The sequence below is a fragment of the Lissotriton helveticus genome, chromosome 7, assembly GCF_964261635.1.
Source record: "Lissotriton helveticus chromosome 7, aLisHel1.1, whole genome shotgun sequence".
Classification (NCBI taxonomy): Eukaryota; Metazoa; Chordata; class Amphibia; order Caudata; family Salamandridae; genus Lissotriton; species Lissotriton helveticus.
The window spans coordinates 1,274,239,907-1,274,266,571 of record NC_136068.1 but is presented as its reverse complement, the minus strand read 5'-3'; the positions used below and the strand labels follow the sequence as shown (position 1 = coordinate 1,274,266,571).

Below are 26,665 nucleotides of genomic sequence, written 5' to 3'. Positions count from 1 at the left end.
CGCTTTTGTTCTAATGCTCACAATGATGCGACAGCAATGGCTGCCCATAATATTCATCAACATTACTTAGTTGCCCAAAAATAGAAACTTGAGGTTGCCACCTTTTGTGCCACACAGACTTCTGCCGAAGTGGAAACATGAAAACACAGGGTAGCTCTTGGAGGCGAAAGAACAACAGTGCCAGAAATGGCACAGCCTGCACTTTTCCTTAAACAGCACTTTCTGCCTCTGACTGCGACATCGTAACGCAGTAAATATCTAGTGTTGCTGTTGGTAACCCGTTGGTGGTCAAAATATCTTTATTCGGTCAAATGAATATGACCATAAAAGCACGGAATATAAATTACATTCAAAAACCACAGCAAGGATAAAATAAAACATTAAAAATTACAATTCATTTTAAACATCTGATGAAAATCTTCCCAGTTTATAATTAAGACGCATAATGTTTCCTATCTTCATAGCAGCAACAATAGCTGAATACAGCGAAGCAAATTTCAGGCGAAGCTAAACTTTGCATTTATCCCAACCCTTCTTTGTAGGATGTAAAGTGCGTGTGAAGAGAACTGGACGTAAAACGCAGACTTTTAAGGTACGGTACAAAGTGTAAATAAGTGTAAAGTGCATGGTGGAGTGGGCGGAGACAGCCTCACCTGGACAGCACGGAACAAAGGCAAACCAATTGCCTACTAAAGGAAAGGCAACCAAGAAATGGGCCGTATTTAACCTGAACCTGGTGAGATAAAATCTGTGCTCGGATTGCTGATCAGGTTATGTACGGTTCCATGCCTGAGGTGGTAAGAATTTGCATATTACTAATAACTAAGCCCATGTCAAGAGACTGTCCAAATCTAATCTCATCCTTGTGGAAGTACATTTTTTTTACCATGTCTTTAGTTCGGGGGCAACACATTCAGGAGAATCAACAAGGAAACTCAAACCTGGACGATGAAAAGTGTTTTTAATATATGCCAGCCATGGGATGGTGGTCATGTTATCTAAATTTAAGCAATCCTCCAAAACCTGCCTTGAAAACACAGCTTTAGGAGTACTCCATAACTGACCCTAATAATTAAGGGGCCATACCAATTTGATCCTCCAAAAAACCCATACCTAGTTCCAAATGCGAGGTCAGACTCCGGGTCCTTTTTGGGCATGGCTGAAAGCCTGCACAAAATCGTCTGTCTGTAATTTCCCATGGACTTCATGGCCCCAAACTCCCGTCCCGCTACATATACTCCAACTGAGAGGTACTTGCTCTTCTAGAGCTGAATCGTTCTTCTTAATCTGCTTGTGACCCAGCCTTTTAGCAAATCTAACCGAGTGGTGGTCATTTTGCTTCCTCTGAAGGATGGAATGGAAGGCTGTGCGAACACATGAGATCAGACTACTTTGGGATTTCAGTTTACAAACAACATCACAATAATTTGTTTTTTTTATAAACACATTTTTTTGGATTTTCTGAAGGGAAGAAAGCAAGAAATTAAATATAAGGCAAATAGAGAATGAGGCATCTAAGTACAATCCGATCCCAGAGTTAGGAATACCAGATACATTGTTGTAAGGTATGCAAGAGTGGAAATCCGTTTGCATGTAGCGTAAGACAGCATGAAATACCATGGCAGAAAACTCTGGTCCGGCGCTGCCAATGGGTAAGGCAACAGTGCAGTAATCATAGAATGTGTGTATCTATTGCAGAAGTATATGAACAAACAACCTTCCCCCCACCAACCAACGGGTGCGCTCCCAGTAGCAGACAGTAACAGAAGAGAAAAGAGGGGGAATTCCTATCTGGCCTACATTGTGCAACAATGGTAGCTGGCATGGTGTGTAAACTCTAGTGTACAATGTCCGGGAGATGGGCAGGTGTGTTCAGGTATTGTTGCCTCCTCGCAGCTCTTGTACCGAAGTTCACCTGGGGCGTAATTCTGTAAGTGGCCCGGGACAGCTTAAAGCCCAGGCATGTCTCCCTGTGGGTCATCTATTTGCAGGTGGAATGAGTCTGCATCTAGCGCTTTGAAAGACTCCAGTAGCAGATTCCAGGACATGGCAATGGGCACCTTTCGCAGTCCACAAGGTTCCTGTCTGCGTAGCGCCCCGCTTTCAGCAAGTCCCCACCGCTCCATCTCGTCCCTCCAGGGTGGAATGCAGGCGGAAGCGCCGACTTCCAGTGCCTAGTTATAAGGCGTTTCGCCGATATGAGCGCCAGATCAGCACATTTCGCCTGCACTTTGTAAATCTTAGAATGTGAATACAGGCCCAGCATTCAGCCCTCTGCTGTGGTCCATGAATGTCCCCCAACCACCTCCCGCAGTGTGACCGCGATCTGTGTCCAGTAGGTGTAGAGGGCTGGACATGACCATATCATGTGCAAGAGGTCAGCGTCTTGTTCAGTACATCTCGAGCAGTTCGCTGCCACAGCCAGAAACATCTTGTATAGTCTATGTGGTGTGAGGTACGCTCTTTGAGTTATCATATATTGAATGCATTTGAAGTGGGAGTTGCGGGAGACTGCCCTCGGATAAGCGAGAAGGGAGGCCCATTCTTTGTCGGTCAGAACCCTGCCCATGTCCGTGTCCCACTAAACCTGTAAAGTAGTTAGGGGTAGGGATATGCGTCCCCAGTTACCTCAGTACATCCACAGTGTCAAGGGCCTACCAGTGCCCATCAGGTGTACCAAGTGCACCAGTTTGTGTGTTGATGGTTTGGCCCCGTCAGAAGCCCAACCCCGCTTACTATATCGTAGTAGAATAGCATGCACTAAAAATAGCGTGTTAGGGAGCCCCTGCTCGTGCACAAAATCGGCATGGGTGAGTGGAGTGCCATCTCCAGTGGATACCTCAGCCCGCTCCCACCTGGAGAGTTGTTGATGTGTCTGTATCCTGGCAGAAGTGGGGAGTCCCAGGAGCGGAATGTTGGGTGCATATGGTAAACATCACAATAAATGAGGTAACTGTACACTCCGCTGTGAAATGTTGAGGGTCTGTGTTATAATATCCTAATTAAAAATACTAAGAAAAAAGAAAATGAATGCACCTTAATTTGGTTTAATTACCTGTTTTTCTTAGAGGTTTACTTTTTAATTCATTCTGTTCTCTTGAGAAGACTCCCACACCTCCAGACACACCCTTACCATCCTCATATCTAAAACTCCAAAGTCCTCATTTCAATATTATACATCAGATTAATTTTGCGTGGGTGATTTTTTTCCTGTGATCTGGTTTACTGTTAGATGCATTTTGCATAGTTCCATTGTTCTCTACACACAGCCTTGTGAAGCTCATCGCATGGCTGGTGCCATCAGACTTTGGACACTCTGCCCCTTGAGGTGCTTTGGTTGGATGTGCACAGTGTTTTGCTGCTGAGACATGTAGGGGCCTGAGTGAAAGTCTGTGTTTAGCTTGACGATGATCCGGTCAGTTAGTGGAAGCCTGTGTAGTGGTTTTAGCGTTAGAGGAATGATGTCCGTAGCTTTATTTACATATATGCGCATGGATGCCTTGAGCTAGCCCACCTGAAGTCTGAGTCACACGCACCTTTCTACGCATCAGTCTTTCTTCTGCATGCAAACTTTTAAAAAATCCTATGTATGTCACTTTGTAGCGATTTTTCATGCGAGAAACGTCCCCTCGGTGGGAATGTATGCTTGCAAATAATGTGTATTCCTGGACAGAAGTAGGACACTGAAACCTTCTCCAGCGAAGGAACCTTCTCTCTGTACCTCTTAATAGTGACCTGTATCTCCACTTGGAATCTATGCATAGGTTGTTGGAATATTATGTTGGGGTATGATGGTAGACACTAATGCTACCACTTTCACTCACCTGATGCTGCTGGAACCTCTCATTTGTTGTTTTGTTCTGTCTATTTGCAGCCGGTAGAGGCAACTGACGATGCCTTTTGGGACCAGTTCTGGGCAGACACGGCTACCTCGGTTCAGGATGTCTTTGCCTTGGTTCCAGCAGCAGAAATACGGGCGGTGAGGGAAGAATCCCCTTCTAACCTGGCCACACTCTGCTACAAGGTACGTAGGGTTCACTCTGTGTCCTTTTTTGCTACATTGAGGATTAAGTCATGCCCCCTTTTCTGCTCCCCACTGACTAGGCTTTGCTCGAAGGATCACACTATTCTCTCCTACACACCAGGGTGCACCTTGAACCTCCACTCTGCTACAGCATAGCTCACAATTTATCACTGAATACAGTGCAATGCAAATGCATCGCAGTGCTGCTTCATTAGCATGTGTAGATGCACACGTATATGTACTGTACAGTTTCACCGATTAGGGGTTGCCTGGTCCCCAGTCCTTAATTTGTAAAATAAATCGTGCCAGTGCGCTAAGCTCTGCTCAGAAGCTGCAGGAGATTAAATCTTTAAACCACCTCCAGACACTCCCTGCCCCATTTTTCTCACTCTTAGACGTTTCTGCATTTTCTCTTTGTGAATTTTGTTCCATTTTTTTTCTTCCTCCATCCAATCAGTCTCTTCGATATAGACTTAAAGATGACTGGCCTTCATACTTCGGCCGTAGCACGTACCACTGCTATAGAATACAACAAGGCGTCTACAGGCCTATGACTACGAGGCTGTTCCCAAGGGGTACCCAGACACTTCTTATGATAGGTTTGTGGTAACTGACTACCTGTGATTGACATGGTGTTTGCATGCAGGAAATATGGACTCCTTCATGCCACTTAAATGCCAGGTCTGTATTCCTGCACTTATCTTCCTAGAAGGCTGAGCGATTAGCAGTGCTCCTTGGCTCTCTGGATGGTTTGTCTTATTCTCATCCAATGGCCTTACCCCACGGTTTTTGAGAAAGTTTGTCTACAAACACAGGAAGCAGTTTAGAACATGCAGATTTCTCATTTCTTTGATTTTGGTTTCTGTCTTTGCCTTGGGAAAATGTTTGGTCGCTACAGCAGTATCAATAGTAAGCCATCGCCATCCAGACAGCCATGAAGTGGCCCAAGTTTCTTCCAGTACGCTGCCTGCAAAGCCATCATAGAGCCAGGCACCTCTTGGGGGTTCTCTTTCATCTGCATGTTTATGAAGAATTTACTCTCAAACAGTAAACAAGCCATACACAGTCATGCTACGTACTTAGATTTAGTAAAACCAGAACAACACTGATTTAACTGCACCTATTTTATCTCTGTCAGTTATCATGTGCAGACCTGTATGCCATAAATCTTCTGAGCATTACAAGAAACATAACCTCTCATCCCAGCTCTTTATCGTTTTCTCTTTTCACCAAAGTTTCTGGCTTTCTTTGATCTGTTATGTCCTGCACCAGGATATCCCTGCGGGGTTGAGGGTGCACTTTAGAAATCCCCATTAACACAACATCGTGCCCAGTTGTTTTTGTAACCCAGATGAACACACGATGTAACCATAGCTGACAGGATCCTTTGTTGTCAAAAAGCTGGCCCCTCCACTATATTTTACTACTACTGCCCAATTATTCCACTGCCACTAATTCAGGAGAGTGACCCTTTTTTCTTTTTATAAACGATTTTTTATTAGTACTTGACCAACTGAATCTAAACAACTAACAGTTGAAGCCCCCCTCATTAATCAAATCACATACAATTCTCTTATTCCGTTGTACCTCCACACCACACTGACAAGGGGTTCCAGATAGCAACCTTCTCCATTTAGCACACTTATCAAGAATAGTTACATCATGAGCAATTTCCAGTTATCAAACCACTGTTCTAGAAATAGGTAAGGATTTTCGATAGAAATAATGGCTCTTGGTCAGTCATATGCTTCAATATCACCTCATGCATTTGGACTAGAGCGATGAGATTCTGGTTATTCATGTATCATATTTCCCTGGAAACACTTAATTACACAGCAATCTAGTTTATCTCCCGCTTCAAAGCTATATATAAGCTAAAAAGGCCCCAAATGTCCTTGGGTCTAGACTTTGCCCGGATCAAAATTCAGAATTCCTTTAACTGTTCTTGACAGTATGAATCGTCTTTTCAATATTGGACAACCTCCTTCCACAGTACATTGCTCCTCGTTGTTCAACCAGTAATCTCGAAGGGAGAGGATGTGGTCCGTCAGCTAGATTGCCGACTTTGGTTCGAGCCGCGGGGTCGTGTCCACATCCTGTGATTCTGGGCAAATCACTTAACTTCCCCGTGCCTGAAAGTGTAAAGTAACAGCTCCAATACCTTCGGGTCGAGTTCGCGCTATATAAATCTGCACAATTTTTTTTAAAAATCTCATCATTGTTGTTAACTTGCATACACTGTCTGGGACGTCCTTGACCAATCCCAAAAGAGCCTCCAGTGGCTGTCTGGGTACAGCAGTCCCACAGATCTTCCTGATGCACTCTTACATAGCTGCCCAGAACTTGGTCTCTTTCGGGCACAGCTATGGGTGAGGTAGGAAGTCCGCAGATGGGGAGTGAACCTTAAGGTCCATTTATTTTAACACTTTTGGGTTCTTTCCTAGCTTTTCCTTTTCAACTTAATGTAAGAATGTGTATGAAAGCATCACAATGAATTGTATTTGAATCTGGAGTACAGATATTAATATTGTGTTTTCAATTGTTGTAGCTTACATCCAATACAATTTATGGATGTTAAAGAGAGGACCCTTGGATTTTCTTTGTCAACTTTAGCCTTTTGCAAAGTAACACCTGCAACAATCAGAAGCCTAAAATTCGTTTGATTTGTTTTGTGTAGCCTACAAAGACTCTCGGGTACTAGATACTGCAGATTCTTCTGCAATACTTTGACCAATCTTGTAGTCGATCATTCACTGTATACACAAATATTTTTATAAAATTTGTATTGCATTACTTTATTTTGCGGGTGAGGTGAGGGGCAAAAAGTGAAATTTGTACTTGGTGTTGGCACAATGTAGTCCAAGGGAGCATGTAGAAATGTAACAGTACGTATTGTAACACTGCCGATTGGGGGGTACACTGCTGAGATGGTTGCACATGGAACTAAGAAATTCCCTGCTCACGTCTTCTCTTCCATCTCTCCCGCAGGCTGTGGAGAAACTGGTGCAGGGGGCAGAGAGTGGCTGCCACTCCGAGAAGGAGCAGCAGATCGTTCTGAACTGCACGCGGCTGCTCACCCGCATCCTACCCTACATCTTTGAAGATCCTGATTGGAGGGGCTTCTTTTGGTCAACTGTCCCAGGGGCAGGGCGTGGAGCAGTATGTGTTGACTTTATTTATCAGCACTGCTTTTTATGTGAAGCAGTGGAACTGGGCGCGAAGCCATGCGTGTTAAGTCACATATTTTGAAAGCTTCTAGTTATTTTGAGTGCTGGTGAATTAGTGGTGGAATGAGGAGGTGTGTGTTTACTTATAAAGCTCTAGGAGAATGCGGAGAAGGTCGTTGCTGGCTGTTCTGCTTAGTGCCTGGCATAAGGACAAGGAGGCACTTTGTTGTTGAGTTGTTGGCTGCATGTGGTAATAGTTATATGCTGGATTGGTCTGGAAGAGTGCAGTGCAAATGATTTCTTTTCATGGTGTTTTTGCTCCAGCCTAGGTTCTTCATATTCTTATCTCCTGGTTTTACTTTACAGAGTGATGAGGATGAGGACAATTCTCGGCCGCTGGCAGAGTCCTTGCTGCTGGCTGTGGCTGACTTGCTTTTCTGCCCTGACTTCACAGTCCAGAGCCACAGGAAAAGCAGTGTGGTAAGTTCCCAAAGCAGGCCTGCTGTCTTGTTTTTTTCTTTTTGTATTTCCCCTCTAGTCTAATGGTGTCCTTGCTGTATGTGTGCTGTGAGCCACCAGAGGTGAGCTAGTATGCCAGATAGCCATGGTTAAGGCATCGCAGATAAGGGTCTATTTTTACTTGTTTGCCTCAGTAGACACCTGGATCCCATACATGGCATGCTCAGTTGTGCGGGCTGTAAATTACCTTTAGCCATTTTTTAAACTAGGTTCTGCTTCACAGAAGCCACTTTAAAAACGCACAGTTCAGTGAGCCAAGCTTACATCAGCCTCATTTGCTTACATACTGTCAATTTGGCATTGTGTTTGGCCACTTTGTAAAAGTGGCACTGTGTCATGTGCTAGGCTTTTGGTATTTCCTAGCATTTATTTATTATTCATCTAGTCTTTGTGTCCTGTTTTGGTCAGGGGTGTGTGAATTGTTTTCGCTTGACTGTGTATTCATTAATCCTACCAAGAGAGACTCTTATTTTTACAAACTCCAAACTAATTGATCTAACTCCACCACCACTTGTACATTTTAGTTGGATACCTTGTGTCACTTGATGGGCAACCTCAGACTTACATTCCCTAATATTATTGACAAAGCTATACGCCTAGGTCTCTGGCCTAAAGCATCAGAAGGCATGGAAAGCAAATGTTAACTCCGTGTGGCGTGAGTTACATGATGGCTAAATCACCTCCATTTGGCAGCCTACCTGACGTAGCAGCTAATATGTTGATGTGCACACTAAAGAGAGGGAAGGTCTGGCTACCAACTACACCAACATGAATGACCTCTTTGGGTGATTACTAGTGGCAGCCTGATGACACATCATCCATAGACTGACTCGTTTAGAAAGGAAAGTGTAATGGTTAAAAGTTCATATGCGAGGAGGCTTCATTCCATAAGAAAGTATTTAATGTTACATTGGGTGAAATACACAGCCATCCTGCCAGGCATGGCAGCAAGCACCAACTGTCAAAACCCCGGCAACTTCATTACATCATGATGGAATGCAATGACCTCATAAGGAACTGCAGTCTCAGCCTAGCTGAGACTACCTAAGCTCATTAAATACATTACAACACATCCCCCTCCCTTACCTATTGCAAAGACCTGTTGCAATACCGTAATGAAGTTACAGTGACTGTGTAAAACAAACAAATAAGAATAAAACAACATAGGAAAATAACCAGCCACGGGCAAACAAAGGGAAAAACATTACACTAAACCGGCTGGGAGTATTTCACGAATCCTAATGTGCAGAGGACCTGCAAGAAACAAGTAAGATTATTCACAAACATATTCATTTAAGTAGGCAGGAGGCCTTCTTGCGCTTATCTCCCTCTAAGCCGAGGCATAGAACTTGAACCATCTCCCCTCCTTTCAACTGGTTCTTCACAACCCTGCACCTGATTGCTGGCCATTAGCCCCTAGTTGTGATTTCAAAAATTAATTGTCTTTCATCAGCAACCAAGGCGAACAAGTGTCACCCATACAAAGCCTTACTTGCTCATGTTCAATAACACAACCTTTCTTATGGTATCGAGCAACACACCTTAGGTTCCATGTCTGTCCGTTATCTAATTTAACCCAATTACACCCACAGTCTTTACAGTGAACGCCCCCTGAATCTTCTCAGAAATCCACTACCATCACCAGGCTTCACCTTCACCAAATCACCCACCTCAATCATGCGTTTTTCCAGATCCTCCATCCTCAAACCTTCCTCCACACCTATAATTTTGCCATCCATGTTGGCACTAATTTGCTTCCAGCTGTTCTCTCCCTCATCATCTCAAATGGGCTTATTCCTGTGTCACTACTCTGAGTCGTAAGGTATGCCCAAAGCATGACTTTGACATCATCCTGCACTTGCAACCCTGAATTGTACGCCAATTGCATAGTACCCTTCACCATTCTGTTAATCCGTTCAACCAATCGAATTCCTTGTGGATTGTATAGGAAGGTACAGATGTGTTTATTACCAAGACTGTCTAGAAATCTTTTCATCTGCATTGATGTAAATTGTGTACCATTATCCGTCAGTAGTACTGGAGGAATCCCTGCCCTTCTGAAAATCTCCCTTACACCATGATGGTATCAGATGTGGTAATTCCTTTCATGAATACAACTTCCACCCATTTTGATTTTGCATTACACAAAACAGCTGCAAATTTCTCTTGCTCTGGTAAGAAAATGAAGGGTCCGATGAAATCAAGACACACTTTACCCCACACATCCTTTGCTTCAGCCACATGCTATTCCTCTATCAATCTGCCCAACCCCACTCTCAAACGTTTCTCTGTCACCTTGCATGCTACACACCGCTCAACCCTTCTTTGACCTGACTGTCCATAAGCGGCCACCAATACCTCTCTCAACCTTTTGATAGTCAAAGGGCCCGTCAAAGGCCGGAAGAGGCTGGGCAGGGAAATCCCTCTGACATCTGGGATATGGGACCAATAAGGTACTGTGGCCAAATAAATATTTGCCTATCTCTATCGGAAATATTTGAAAATAGTTGTAGCTGGCATACACTGATTTTCCCAGTTTTCTGGAACTTTTAAAGCATTTGTATGTTGGGTTGAATCGAGAGGCTCCGTGGAAGTAATTTTCCCCTGTGGACTTTGATTCAAGCATTTTCGTACATTGGGTTAGAAAACTGAGACCGCGTGGAAGCACTTTAATCAATTGCTGTTGGCACATAATGCTATTTCCTGCTGCTATTTTCCCATTGGAACTCTAATTCAAGCATTCTTGCACATTGGTCTAGGAAACAGAGTGACTGCCAAGAAGCACTTTAAATCAATTGCTGTTTTGCACATAAGGCTATTTCCTGCTGCTATTTTCCCATTGGAACTCTGATTTAAGGACTTTTTTGGTTATCGGGCTAGAGGACCTTAGCGTACTGAGAGTCACCTTGAAAGTACCTCTAAAGTAATTGTAGTCTGTATATAACAAACCTCTCGGCGGCTAATTCCCCCGTGTAATTCAGAACTAAGCACCTCTGTTTTAGGATTCTGTGATACTGTAAGGCACTTTGTAATTAGCATTTTATATTGGGTATTTTTGTATATTCAGATACCAAGGTCCTGTTAACTACTGGAAGGGGCAACATGGGGAAAAGGAAGCAGACTGAGAGTCAGACTACCAAAGTACCCAGTAAACATAGGAAAATTAATATGACTCTCTTAAATTATTTAACCAGGGCTTTTGGAGACATTGAGAGACAGATCACGAGCGTTGAGGAAACTATTAAAAATGAGTCTGTAATTTCCCTTCCCTCTCAATCACAGGATCAGATTAGCGGACCGAGTAGCGATGCTAATGACATCATCCTGGTAGGGAAGGAAACGCTGATTAACGATGCCAGCTTGCAACCTAAAAATGGATGTGTGTTGGATATCGCTGACATCATTTTAAATGAGCATGAAGTAAGCGATGAAATCCTACTCCGGACAAAAAGCTGTAACCCCTTAAAACCCTTGGATACTAAAACCCACAGAAGTGAATTAGCAATGGTACATCAGGCTTTGCCAAATTCCCCTAGAGCCCTAACAATGCAGACAAAAAAGACTACTGGGACTGGACAGGGGAGTAAGGATAACACACCAAGGGGTCCGGCCCTCCGGAAGAGCAAGAAAGTGCCAACTGATTCACACAATGAACTTGTTGAGGTCTGTAATGTTATAAAAGATTTCAAGGAGCAGGTGTTGCAATCTATTAATACTCTATAATAATAAATTCTTTATTCGGAATTTCAGTATTAGAAATCCATAAAAGCAATATTGATACATAGTAAGTAAATCGTAAAAAATTTTTTGAACATGAGTTTTAAAATGCAGAATAATTTCATAGACAATGATAAGTTTCACGAAACTATTTACAATACTATGAATTAGAAAGAATTACTTTGCAGATTTTTTCTGTGTCTGTATATGCATTTTAGAAGATTAAGAACATGATAGCAGGTAATTTCAGTATCCAAGAGCTGTAAACTCAACATAGCAGGACGACACTGCCTAAATCCCCAAGATTTTAACAAAGTCAATAACCAAAATTTGCGATGTTCATGATAAAATTTGCAAAACAAGACTGTATGTAAAGTGGTTTGTAATGACTTTTCATCACAGGGACACAGGGGTAAAATCGTATCCCATGCATTTGCTACTGGGAAAGCTACTAGCCTGTGAAATAGATTTAATCTGAATCTTATCAGAAGAAAACGATCGAAAAGACTGATTTTAAGATTTAAGTAAGGCTGGATGGAAAGGGTGGATTGAACCATTACAGCATGTTGGACAGACGGTTTGCCTGCTTCAGATTGTAGTATCAGATTTTGCAAATGTCCCAGGGCTAGTGTTTGTAGTTGTTTTTTTGAGAGTTCACTGATTTTCTCGGGAGTTGAATAGTATTTTTCGGCCCCAAGGTCAATAAAAAAGTTCCTGATGTAAGCTAGCCATTTTATTTTTAGAGCATGGTGTAGTGTCATAGCATCTGCCACTATTGTCTTAGTGAGGGCGTTTTTTTCTGAGGTCCAAATACGGCGCCATAAGAGTAACGGTTGTATTCTTGCCAAGTCCTCAATGTATGGGACGCCTAGTTCAACATGACATGCATACGTAGAGGATCGCTTTGGGGCCATTAAAAGGAACCTCAGAAAATTATTTTCTGCAATTTGCAGGGAAGAAACATCCATATGACCCCATACACTGGCTCCATATAGTGCTGTCGATTGGCACTTAGCTCTGTAAATGGCTAGTAATTCCAGGGGCGGTCGTTTTCCCAATTTTTGTGAGAAAGACACCAAGGCCGCTATCGCTCTCTTAAAGCAATGTTTCCTTGCTTCCACTGCCATTTTCCAGGACAATTTGTTGTCTATTGTAATACCCAAGAAACAATATTCGGTTGCAAACTCTATTTTTTGATTTTTGAGGATTAAATCTTTAGGGTGTTTTCTCCCGGCACCTGCCGTCATCACAAAGGTTTTTTTCACATTTATGTGCAGGTCTAGAGTGCCCATAAAGAGAGAATATCTATTAAGTATCCTCTGAAGTTCACGGGGAGTCCGCGCCAGCAAGACAGCATCGTCCGCATAGAGTAGAGCGGGAATCGGGCGTTGTTTTGCCTGTGGGAGGTCCTGGGTGCCCCTCAGAAGCTCAACCTCCAAGTTGTTAGTATAGAGGGAGAAAAGGAAAGGCGCCAGGACACATCCTTGTCTGACTCCACGCTCTACTCTAAAGGACGCTGACAGTTCACCCTTTGTACCATAGCGGACTCTGGCAGAGGGTTTGGAGTACATTTCTCTCAGAAAATTCAGGAGTGGCAGATCAACTCCCATTTGTGACAGGAGGGACCACAATTTGGTATGAGAAACACAGTCAAACGCGGAGGACAAGTCCACGTAGATCATATATAGTTTGTCCTTTTTTGCATGTATGTATTTTCCGATGATAATGGAGAGGTTTAGGGCTTGTTCCACAGTTCCAAAACCCTCCCGGAAACCAAATTGCAACTCAGACAGGATGCCTCTCTCCTCCACCCATTTTTGAAGTCGCTCCAGGATCATCCTGCCTGCTATCTTTCCCAGTGAGTCCAGCAGAGATATTGGGCGGTAGCAGGCGGGGTCCTGGCGATTGCCCTTCTTGAAAATCGGTACCATCACGGACCTTGTCCAAGACTCCAGGATTCCTTTCTTTGCAGCTGCCGTGCATACCCTGGTAATGATAGGAGCCCAGAGATCTGTATTATGTTTAAAAAAGTCTACCGGGACTCCGTCCGGTCCTGGAGCTTTTCCGTTTTTGCTTGATTTCAGGGCCAAAAGGACCTCAGACATTTCAAAGTCTATTTGGATGGGGTAGGATGGAGCTAGTAAGTTTCTATCTTCAATTTCTTGTTCTGTTGGTTGTTTTTGGAAATTTTTTGAGAAGTGTGATACCCATTCTAACTCATCTATAGCAACTTCAATTTTTGGGATTTCATCGTCAACCAAAAATGGGGCTCTCACTACTCTCCAAAATGCCTGGCTGTTTTTTTCCTGGGCACTAGAGTGGAGTTCATCCCACAAAGCTTGCTTTAACTCTGCCTTTCTCTTTTTCCTGATGGCAAAGTATTCCTGTCTTAGTGCGGATATAACGTGGGGGTCCCTTTCATCCTTATTTAGTGCTATTTTGAGCTTTGAGTGAGCCTGGGTGCATTCATGATTAAACCATCCTTTAATTTGTTGGGGGCCTACTTTATGTTTTACTGTGAGTAGAGATTTGGTTTCTTCCATGATTTGGGCAAAGTTACTAAGAAGTTCCTCATCTTCTGTCTGTATGTCTAAACATTTCTTGATTTGGGGGTATGCCAATTTTATCAGATCTTTGGTAAGTTCCCCTGGGTTTGTTTTCCCCCACTTTATTGTATACCCATTTATTTGGCTGGCCCAGATTTATATTATCCTGGGTCAATGCACTAGCTAATGTCACAGGTAGGGATTGTTGATAGTTTAAAAACATTTCCAATTTAAGAATGGAAAGGTCACTTAAAGTGTTGGGTAACACTTCAAACTGGTTGACTCTAGTTTGTAAGCTAGCCGATATTATAATGTAGTCAACTGTAGTACTAAATCCCCTTCCCACATATGTCGGTTCTAGAGAATTAGTTCTATCATCTGGGGTGTTTACTACTTGGAGGTCCAGGTCTGATAGAATATCGTTCATTATTCCACCGATATTATTGTGATAAAAGTGAGTGAGGGGGTTACCTTCCTCTGTCACCATTCCTGCACATTTTTGCTCTGGCTGGGTACAGTGATGCAAGTTGAAGTCCCCTGCCCATATTATAGATACTGAGCCCTTTGCTCCTCGTTTCTGCCTTAAGGTAGTTAATTTCTCGTGCAAGTGCGCCAACACTTCCTGGAGCTGTGATTCCTCGAGGTTGTTGTAAAAGTTAACGAGGACAACAGACTCATTTTTGGGTAGGGAGAGACAAATGATCTGGAAATTATGTTCCAGTTCAATAATGTTTATTTTTATTTTTTGGATGGTATTAGCAATATAGGTGATTAATCCTCCCTTTGGCCTACCCTTTTGTCCCACCAATGCTGGAGAAAAGTACGTCTTATAACCCAACAAGTGGAGTTCTATTGGCGACCATGTCTCCTGTAAGCAGACTATTTGATGCCTGTCCACAGGATGCATGATACTCCCATCCTCAACCTTTGGCCGTAATCCTGACAAACTTTATTTAGAATACAGCACATTAAAAATCCATTGCAGCTGAAGTCTCCAGCACAAAGTTGACCTAAAATGTAAAAAGATCCCTCAGATCAGTTCTTCCCAGTAGATCCAAAGCCTCCTGAACCACGCGCTGTGTCATCTAAAACACTGAATTCTTCTAGAGTAGGATAAAATATGCGTTCACAGATCAGCTGTGCAATTCGATCGCCTTTTTTCACTTGAAAGGCTTCATTTCCAAAGTTAAAAAGCACCACTCGGACATTCCCTCTGTAGTCTTCATCAATAACGCCAGCTCCGACATCAATGAAGTGTTTAGCAGCTAAACCAGATCGTGGAGCCACTCTACCATAGCATCCTGAGGGAACAGCAATCTGAATGTCTGTTTTTACCAGTGCCTTCTCCTTTGCAAGAATCACGTAGTCATAAGCACTGTACAGATCATATCCTGCTGCTTTACTGGAGCCCCTGCTCGGCGTTGTTGCGTGACTGGAGCCCCTGCTCGGCGTTGTTGCGATTAATACTCTTGGCTTAAGACTGGAAAAAATTGAATCTCGCCTAGAGACTTCCTGGGGGGAACCATAACCAGGTATTAGGCCAAGAAAGGACAAATTTGCGTCCCCTGGCTGGACTTTCACATTCTGTTAGGCCAAACGTAGAACCAAATCAAGTCTGTGGTAGAGAGAACCCCGGGAGTAAATGGGCGGGTTGCGCAAGAAGATCAGAGAAGTTTTGCTACCAATCTCACTAACAACAGATATGCTAAGTGCGATGCCCATATAGGATTACATGTCCCAGATAGAGAGGGCAAGGAGTTAAGGACAGAACAAAGGGGTAGAGCTAATAGTAGTAAGGGAGGCAAATATGGCGACAATGAAAATCCTGGTGTTCAAATTTTAAATCTACCCCCGGCAGCGACAGTATTGTTTTGGTTAATGCCCCACTACTAACAAAGGCAACGGTTGAAAATTGGCAAGCATTAAGAAACAAGACCATTAGCTGGCTAGGAAACAAAACAGGCCTCTCAGCTACATTGTTTAAGGAATTCAAGATGGTGAGGAGGGTAGCATGGGTGGGAAACAGTGTTAAATCATATGAAGGTGATTGTATAGTTTTATCTTTGGGCTCACCACAACTAGTCAGAGAAGTTTTCTCACGGTTGAATAATATCACTACTTCCAACTCCGGCATTTAAGTGCGGCCGTTAGGTTTTTTTCTATAAACCCTAGTCTGTACACAACATAAGGCCACCGGGGGAATCTGGATGGAGTCACGAAGGGTTAAGCTTCAGATTGCCCGTGTCAAATAGATTTGCCCCCCTCTCCTTTTCAGATAAGAACGATTGACATTTAATCAATGGGAGTAAATGTCCACATATTAAAACCTATAGTGTGGACACTGCGGTAGATACTATCTTGCAGACCTCAATTTTAGAGACACGGACGGAAGGTAGTATAGACATTCCCAGTAATTCTTGTATCCATGGAGGTGGGACTACGACCCCAATCCCAATCCAAACTGGTCAATGTAGAATCCTTTTTTGGAATGTGGTGGGCCTAAAGGATAAGGCTATTGACCAAGCATGGCTGACCTTTGTTAAGATTTTTGACGTCCTGTGTCTCCAAGAGACCTGGGCGATCGATAGGGTCCACATAAATGGGTACAAGACTTTACATACTCCCACCTTTCAATCAACCCGTGGTAGGCCTAAAGGAGGGTTATGTGTGTATATATCTAATTTATTAGTTACACACAGGAGTAAGATGGTCAGTTCAGAAATATTTTTTCAGAGTGTCCTATTGCAGCTGGATCATAATTATGCTTTGCAATTGATTAATTTTTATCATAATATCGAATGGACCTATCTGGGAGCTTTAATAGAGAAGCTGAGTAAAGATATTTCCTATTCAGGTTCAGAGACCAACTTAGAAATCATACCCATCTGGGGAGGGGATTTTAACACTAATCTGTGCCACGTTGCGGGATCTGAGAACTATGGATTAACCCAGGAAGGTGATGATCAATCATCCCATTTTCAACATTCTATTAAGGGCGAACTCCTAAATGAAGCCATGTTTAGGAATGACCTGGGCTTCTCAAATCATATGTGTACACCCGTTGTGGACTTTGGACATACCTTTGTAGGATGAGGAGCTAATACGACCATAGATTTTATCATAATTCCAAATCGTTTTGCAGGCTTTGAGAGAGGCCATGGAATCCACCCTGTAGAGATGAGCGATCATTTGGCCCAGGGTGTGCACATAACAGTCCCCAGCAGGACGTTGGAGAGAAATGGTGATGAGTTAGCATGGCTACAAGATATTGCTCTGGGTAGGAAGAACGGGTATGCTGTCCGTTGGGAGACTAGAGATCCGGTGAAGGTATGTACTGAAATAGTCGTTAAGGTGCTAGACCCTATCTTAATTTGTCTAAGTGACAGCCCGAGCACGACAAGGTCTTAACTGCCTTTAATAGTATTACAGAGATTGTTAGAGACATTTTGTCTAAAAAACCTAAAGGCCCGCATACCAACAAGAAAGGGTGGTTCGACAAGAACTGCACACTTAGTCTCAAAAAGTCTAAAGATAGCCTTACAGTGCGAGGAAAGAGACATGACTGCGATCAGAGTTTATAGAAAAACGTACAAAGAAGCCACAAATCAAAGGATCAAAGAGCTGAAAGACACAGCCTGGAAGAACTTAATTGATGCTGCAGAATCCAGGGACGGTGCTAAGTTTTGGGCGGAGGTAAATGCTCCCTTTCTTGCAAGCTCAACGGATGTACCAACCATTGAGATAGCTATTAATGAACAGACCTGGGTCAATTTCTTCTCCAGCGTGTATGCAATAGAGAAACCCAATGAGGATACATCAGAGAGGTTAGAGTCCGGTAATATGGAACAACTCTTCGCCCCTATTAAACTTGACATCTTGTTACAGGACGTCAATGCTGCAGTAAAAGCTAGTAAAGGCGGGAAGGAGACCGGCCCCGACGGTATACCCATAGACCTCTATAAAGCAAATTTGGAGATCTGGGGTACCATTTTAACAAGAGTATTACGTGGATGTTGTGAGAAAGGATTCGTTAAAACCTGGTTTGAATCAATAATTGTCCCTATTTTCAAAAAGGGAGACCGAAATGATCCTGCCTGCTACCGCCTGATCTCTTTGTTGGATTCTTTGATGAAGGTGGCAGGCAGGATCATTTTAGACCGTCTGCAGGGATGGACCAAAGAAAATGACATCCTAAGCGACGTCCAATATGGTTTTAGGTCAGGCGTAGGCACAAACAAGCAGATTTTAAATTTAAGTATTTTAATCAGTAAATACACCAAGGCAAAATCTGAGCAGTTTTATCTGGCCTTTGTTGATCTTTCAGCAGATTTTGATTGTGTTGTTCATGAAAAGTTATGGGGAGTGCTGGAGGGACTAAAGGTCGACCCTGTTTTAATTCAATTTTTAAAGTATCTATATACCGGAACTAAGGCAAAAGTCTGCTATGGTAGTATGGGAGAGTGCACTGCTACTTTTAAGGTTGAACAAGGGTTGAGGCAGGGATGTGTGTTGGCACCACTCCTGTTCTCTTTGTATACTAACGCTTTAGAGCAGGAGTTGGTGCCACACACCAGGGACCTGCCTTTTGTAAACTCTCGTCCCATTGTATCCCTTCTCTACGCCGATGTTGCGGTCCTTATGGCTCGCAGTCAAATTGGATTACAGAGGGCTCTTTCCTTTTACTCCTCTTTTATGGATAGGCTTGGCTTAAGACTAAACGGCAAGAAAAGTTTTATTATGTCCTGTGGTTCAACTAAGAATACTCAAAGAAAATTCCATGCAGGGGGAAGCGAAGTTGGAACCACTAATTTGTTTAACTATTTGGGCGTTCTCTTCGAGAGGACAGGGTCTTGGGCACCAGCGGTCAAGACAAGGAACCTTTTATATATGAAATCTATAGCAGCCCTTTTTAATTTCTCTAAAAAGCTGTGGAAAAGGCCTTTGGTAATTATGCTGAGGATTTACTGCACTAAATGCGTTAGTATAGCCCTTTATGTGGCAGGAATTTGGGGCTTTTAAGATTGTACCCCAATACAACGTACCGAAAATGCCTTTTTGAGGTCTTTATTGAGCGTCCCAAATAGTGCACCTGTATTTAACTGCCATTCTGAGCTGGGAGTCACATACATCTCTGACCTGATTAGGGCCCAGCCAGTTCTCCTATGGCACAGAATTTGGACCACGGAGAAAGCTACATTAAATAGGGAAATAATGAGGGATGCCATGAAGCTAATCAATATCTGTAAAATTCCATGGTTAAAATACGTGGAAGATTTCATGTATGACATCAGCCACCTGAATATTTTTTAATGCCCGATTCCCTACAGGTTATTACACGCAAAGATTTTAAAGGGATTATCATGGCACATTTAGATGATAACAGGCTAGCCCTTGCCTTGAATAAACCAACTGTGACTAATCATCAGCAGATCATAACTACATGTAGCATCCAACCTTACCTGCGATATGTATCGAGCGAATACGAAAGATATCTGCTGACTAGATTTAGATTTGGAACACTTCACAATCTAGTTTCATATCCAAACATTAATGATTGGTCAAGACAACTATGCCACTGTCCGTGCGATAATGTAGCGCAACAAAGCACGATTCATGTGGTAGTATTCTGTAAATTTTATTTTACAGAGAGACAGAGGTGGTTAAAACCATTATTAACAACCATTTACAATGCAACGGTCTCGCCTTTGCAAAAGTTAGAGCTATTGGCATTGTAAATGACAAATTTTTAATTTATGTGATGGATTTCAAAACAGATAAATAAATGCCACTGTCATTTACAATGCCAATAGCTTAATCGCTTGCAAATGCGAGACCTATTGCATTTGCACTCAACCACACACTCACACACACACGTGGTGGATGTGGGGGTGGTGGATCTGGTGGGGGTGGTGGATCAGGTGGGGGTGGTGGATCAGGTGGATGTGGTGGTGGTGGATGTGGTGGTGGTGGATGTGGTGGTGGTGGTGGATGTGGTGGTAGTGGTGGATGTGGTGGTGGTGGATGTGGTGGTGGTGGATGTGGTGGTGGTGGATGTGGTGGATGTGGTGGTGGTGGATGTGATGTTGGTGGATGTGGTGGTGGTGGGTGTGGTGGATGTGGTGGTGGATGGGATGGTGATGGTGGATGTGGTGGTGTATGTGGTGGTGTATGTGGTGATGTATGTGGACGCATGACTGCCTGAAAGCGTGCCTGCTTAAAACAGTGCAGCTGATCATCATGCCCGTGCGCTACTAGCGTTAATTTAAAGGATTAGAGACAGAAGTTTACCTCCTGCACATAACTTCTGCCCCCACCTCTCCCATCACACACACATGTAATATAATAATGGGCCTGAATTCCAGCTGAAATGCTAGTTAAACCCACAAGACCATTGCACTTCTGTTTGTATTGAACAGCTCAGAGAGGCCAGCGGAGGTTAAAAGACAGCACACTGTGCTTGCAATATTATTATATAGAACAAAAGCATCTGTGCTGTACCGTTTATCTTTAAACCTGCGAAAGCCTACACTTTTTTGTCGTGATAGGAGCTACCACGACTTCCCACACCCTATCTCAGTGAAAGGCCGGGAGAGGAGCCTAGCAGTGGATGCCTGGAGGAACCAGGTAATCAATCGAGCCTCCGATGAAATCTCAAATTAGGGTTCGGCTCTGCAGTGTGGCGCCTATTTTTTAAACGTGCCGTTTGCTTTGCAATGAGTGTTTATAATGAGGCGGCTTTGTAAACAAACACTTGCTGATCATGGGAATAAAACACGTGAGGAGGGAAGTGGGATACAGACAGTAGACTGAATGCGTGTCACTGCAGATCTTCAACTGTATTCCGGTTAGACAGCTGAAGATAGAGGACTGCGCGGCACACGCTAAACTGAAGAACTATTATAATTTATAAAAAGACGTTGAAGAAGTGAGATACCTCACTCCTAGAAGGTCTGATTCACTTACTTTGCGAGGCTCCTGGCCGCAACGACTCCCGCGGTAAATGCTGCTGGCCCAGGCATGATTTAGAGACCCACACAGTAGGTGCCCTAGGGCTCCAGCGGCCGCCGCAATCTGCTAGGCGAGGATCTAATAGGTCGCCCCCAGGTACTCACCGTCGCCGGAGCCCAGCAGGGCGAGGAGTAGGAGGAGGGGAGGCAGGAGCGGAGCGCGAGCCGAGACATCTTCACCGCGTGAGGCAGGGAGTGGAGTGAGGAGGCTGGGCGCGAGCAGGGGAGGGACCGAGGCGAGGGCAATAGAGGGAAGGAACGAGACCAGGAGAAGGAGAGAAGGGACGAGGATTGAGGAAGGGAAGAGAAAGGATGAGAGGAAGATAGGGCAAAGGGAAGGGAGCAGCGCGGAAATAACCCGCCCGCCCCAGCTCCATGAAAAAAATGGCGGCCGCAAACATAGTGATAAAAAAAAAATAAGACAACACCCACAATGGCCCACCGCTGCATGATGTAAAAAAAATGAGGCGGATTTGTAAACAAACACTTGCTGATCATGGGAATAAAACACGTGAGGAGGGAAGTGGGATACAGACAGTAGACTGAATGCGTGTCACTGCAGATCTTCAACTGTATTCAGATTAGACAGCTGAAGATAGATGACTGCGCGGCGCGCGCTAAACTGAAGAACTATTATAATTTATAAAAAGACGTTGAAGCAGTGAGATACCTCACTCCTAGAAGGTCTGATTCACTTACTTTGCAAGGCTCCTGGCCGCAACGACTCCCGCGGTAAATGCTGCTGGCCCAGGCATGATTTCGAGACCCTCACAGTAGGTGCCCTAGGACTCCAGCGGCCGCCGCAGTCTGCTAGGCGAGGATCTGATAGGTCGCCCCCAGGTACTCACCGTCGCCGGAGACCAGCAGGGCGAGGAGTAGGAGGAGGGGGAGGCGGGAGCAGAGCGCGAGCCAAGACATCTTCACCGCGTGAGGCAGGGAGAGAAGTGAGGAGGCTAGGCGCGAGCAGGGGAGGAGGGGTGGGGGAGAGGGACCAAGGGGAGGGCAATAGAGGGAAGGAACGAGACCAGGAGAAGGAGAGAAGGGACGAGGATGGAGGAAGGGAAGAGAAAGGATGAGAGGAAGATAGGGCAAAGGGAAGGGAGCAGCGCGGAAATAACCTGCCCGCCCCAGCTCCATGAAAAAAATGGCGGCAGCAAACATAGTGAGAAAAAAAAAAAAAAGACAACACCCACAATGGCCCACCGCTGCATGATGTAAAAAAAGGGGCGGCGCTTATAAAAAAAAGCACAGGAACGCCCACGAATCTGCTCCGAGAATGATTGCCCCATCTCTCTTCCAATGGCTAGCCTCCATTTATGGAGCTAGCCAATGGAAGGGAGAGGCGGGTTAAAGCCCCCATACTGGAGATCAAAATGTCTCGCCTGCGCGACACTGCTTGCGCAGTGAACGCCAGGCTTCGACCTAAAAAGGGGAGGATGGAGACAATGTCGGCCTGCCTTCATCTACTTGCAGATGTTGGACAGTTTCTATTGTATCAGCTCTATGGCAGGGTTTTTAACCCCTTCCATGCTCATGACGGAACGGTTCCGTCATGAGCGTCGGTGGTCCTGTGCTCATGACGGAACCGTTCCGTCATGAACCCATAGGTTCTTTAGAACCTTCAGCACTGCAGCGGAATTCGCGCAGCGCTGAAGGGGTTAAAGAACGTGATGAAAAATAGGAAAGTAAATAATCATTGAATTTTGGAGACTGGGTGTTTGTTAGCCTGATTTATATGATGGAAAGTAATGTCCGAAATTATAAAATAAATGTATGCAAGTCAGTGGGCAAGTACATGCAGTACTACGACTATGATGAAAGTACTCAAAATTACTCATTGAATTGTACTCTCATGCCACCTGTGGAGATCCTAGTGTCATGAGTGTGAATCCCAGAAAAGCCAGCTCCACCTTCATTTTTCTTAATACCATCAAATTGGGTGATAACGCAGACCGATGTATATAGATGTTTTTTAGATGAACCTGTTTTTATATGTATATGCTTTTATGATTTTATTACCTAAAATCGAATAAAGCTCGTTTGATTGATTGATTGATAGTGAAAATGTGTCCCATGTGTCCCTCGTGAACTAAGTTTATTAAGCGTGTACGAAGAGAAAATGGTGACACCAACTTTGCATTTCTCATAATGATAAATTCATCTATGACAGGCAACTCGTCAACCACTTTAATAAATACCTCACACTAACCATGAGATTACTCTCTCTCCTCACCTCCCCTCTGATTAGCTTCATCACCTGTGTAAGTGTGCCATCTTGTTTCACAGCTTCTACCCAATCCTTCTTAAGGATGGCCTTTCCTAGTTTCTCATTATCTTCCTCAACACCTGCCACAACTTCCTCTGAAATAAACTCACAAACATCAGCAGCACAATCAGGCAATTGCGATAGGCAATCTGCCACACTTTTCCAACCCGGCACATATTATACATCACAATTAAACTCTTGCAACCTGACCGCCAAGAGTGCCAGGCGACCTGAACAATTATTGATACCCCCAGGTCCCAAAACCCTCAAAAGAGGGTTGTGTTCAGTGCATAGGGTAAATGCAGTGCCCCACAAAAACACCCTAAAATAGTTTGTGGCACAAGCAGCAGCTAATGCCTCCTGCTCTATAACATTGTAATTCGTTCTGCTACCCTGAGTGAGCGAGTTGCGAAGGCAGCTGTCTTTTCTTCCCTTTCATGTATCTGTGCCAGTACTGCACTCACTCCCATCTACACTTGCATCAACAGTAAAAAGAGTTTTTGCACCACTCTGATAAGGAGACAGAACGCCAACATGTGCAATTTCATTTTTCACTCTCCTAAATGCACTTTATTGCTGCTGCCCCCAAACAAATTTCTGACCCTTTCTGGGTAGCTACCTCAGAGGTTCTGTCTTGTGTGCAAAATCTTCTACGAATTTAGAATAGTATTCCACTAGACCCATTAACGATCTAAGGGTGTCTCTGTTATGTGGTGTGTGAGAGTTAACAATGGCACTGACAAGGCTTACTTTTGGTTTCACCCTTTCCCTTGTAACCTTGCACCCCAAGTACTCTACTTCTTCTGTCAAGAATGCACACTTCTCTTTTCGCAGAGTAAGACCAGCCCTACCAATGCGTGTTAGAACTTGAGACAGAATTTGATTGTGCTCCTCCTCGCTACCCCCAAACACAAGTATGCCATCCTGAAAAAACAATTGTCTTTTCCTGACCAGAGAGTATGTTGGACATCAAACGCTAAACACACTTGCAGCGGAACATAATCCAAACGGTGGTCTGCTGAACTGATATGTACCCTTGTTTGTAATAAATGCAGTGAGATGTTCTTTCATTGATATAAGGGTGAGGCAGCAGTGCAGTGCTTGAACTGACAATTGACAATACACTGGGCATTTTCAGTACCATTTCTTTTGAGCTTGTGCTTTGATCTTGAGCCTAGGGCAAAAGTCAGGTGAGAAGCATATTACCAGAAAAGAGCTAGATACAGAGCCGGATGGAGCTGGCTCAGGAACATAATGTGGGGTAGATAACTTGACAGTCCCATTTTTGAAGATACATATTGGATGCAGGAGCTGGTCAACTTCTCAACTGGACTGCTGCTACCAGAAGGGCAGAGCAAACAGTCTACCTGAGACGTGGTCTGGTGCAAAAAAAGGTAAATTTCACAAATTGTTTCTACATTGGCCCTCCCCAGTAAAGCTGAGAACGTTTAGAGATAGCAGAATACAGCAACTCAACTGTAACAGAAACCCTTTGAAGGAATCCTGTTACTCAAGTCTGTTACAGTCTGTGGGTGACTGCCTGTGGAGAAGAAGCTTTAATTCTCAATTGTCCTGGCTGTAGACGAGGCTTGCTATCCGACTTTACCCGAGTTCTTAGCAGAGACCCTGATTCAATAGTATCTGTTTGCAGTTTTAAGTCACTGAGAATCTCAACCTACTGGTACCCACATACAGAGGAGTCCGAATGTGAGGAAGAACAGCAATGCTTCTGCTGGAACAAAAGTAAACTGAAGACCACAACTGGTTACGGATAAGTTCAAACACTGTAAATCAGCCTGCCGACCAATTTATACCAATATGGTACTGAATACAGATCACAAATAGCACCAAAAGCCACCTATGGCTCAGTACTACTGTAAAGAAAACATCCACTGAAACAAAAAACTAAAGTAGTTACACCCTGGTGGCCTTGTTGTCCTATTGAATTTCTGTATTGATGACAGGCTATCCTAGTTAGTTGATTTAAACACCAACCAAAAGTTGCACCAGAGAATGTCATACAGCAGTAAATTAACTCCTGAGAACAAGAACGTTTAATATAACAGACTTTTCTTTGGAGGGCTTGTGGTTGTATGAATACATTAACCTGGAGGCTCAAACACAGATGTAGTGAGTGTAAGTTGATTAAAAACGAAATGTATGCAAGTCAGTGGGCAAGTTCATGCAGTACTACGACTATGATGAAAGTACTCAAAATTACTCATTGAATTGTACTCCCATGCCACCTGTGGAGATCCTAGTGTCATGAGTGTGAATCCCAGAAAAGCCAGCTCCACCTTCATTTTTCTTAATAACATAAAATTGGGTGAGAACATTACAGCATAAAAAAAACACCGAAATGATATTTAAAGCTTTATTAAAACCCCCTACATACCGTTTCCTGGATCTGGATGTCTGCCTATACTGTGTCGTGGCAGAGAGCTAGCCCTAGTTCTTCTGTCTGAAGTAGCCATAGTTAGCCTGTTCTCCACCAAGCTATCCTCTCCACAATCTTCCACTTAAGAATTCTTTCTTGCAGACAGAGTTTTTACAACACTTCATTTTAGGTTTGGCCTAGAGACAGCTTTAGTGTCGTTGTCAACCTCATGTTTTTAAAAATTGAATAATAAAATGATGCTCATATATACATACATACGTAGACTTCTGGTCAGCCCTCTTCATCCACTGGCCTGTTCAGCTGGCATTCACATTGTTTCTCTGCACATATATCCTGTGGCAGTGGGTCAGCCTGCTAGGTCTCTTGCACTTTAAGAGACCACATTTTCATCCATTACATCCACAGCTGCCTGGAAATGAGTGCAGATCAGTGTGAGCAGTGGTTTTCCTGGGCTGTGGGAATACTCACTTATTTTTTTTATATTTTTGCCATCTTTGTATGTTGATTGCTTAAATTGTAACAAAAAGATACATGTTAACATTGCACAAATGTTGCTTTGCCAATGCATGGTAAAATATTTTTATTTTATACCAGCAAATGGCATTTACACATATAACACATTGCTATTCGCGTAATGAGTCCTGACCTGGATGAGGTGACCATCCATTGGGAATGGGAGGCTCCACAATTCAATGCATTTGCATTACTAGATTTTACCCAGTTTGACAATTCTGAATTCTGTGTAGTATCTGTCTTTGAAAAGTACACTTGTTGATGGTATTGAAATGGTTTACTTGTCCCTATATTTGTTGATGTCATCTTGCTTTGTTGTTGCTCCTGGTGATTTCAATCCAGGAAGACCACAGGAAGTTCCCTCTGTCACATTTTTGTTCCTGTGTAAGAAATCTGTGACAGGACATTTGTTTTCAGGTCAAAATCTATTGTAATGTTGTGTTTAATGGGTCAGTTGAAGTCATCCGCTATTAAACCTCTGTTGCCAAGGAAAATCACACTTTTTTGC

General features: G+C 43.6%; 1 protein-coding gene and 1 pseudogene across 1 annotated transcript in view; one reads left to right on the top strand and one right to left on the bottom strand.

Moving 5' to 3' along the window:
• Positions 1-26,665, top strand: part of HID1 (HID1 domain containing) — a 226,412-nt gene that overhangs the window by 67,784 nt on the left and 131,963 nt on the right. Inside the window, exons 2-4 of the mRNA XM_078654484.1 lie at positions 3,875-4,024; positions 7,013-7,183; positions 7,558-7,671. Coding sequence (XP_078510610.1) covers positions 3,875-4,024; positions 7,013-7,183; positions 7,558-7,671 — 435 coding nt within the window. The remainder of the gene's footprint in view (positions 1-3,874; positions 4,025-7,012; positions 7,184-7,557; positions 7,672-26,665) is intronic.
• Positions 14,928-17,095, bottom strand: LOC144767308 (deoxyuridine 5'-triphosphate nucleotidohydrolase pseudogene; annotated as a pseudogene).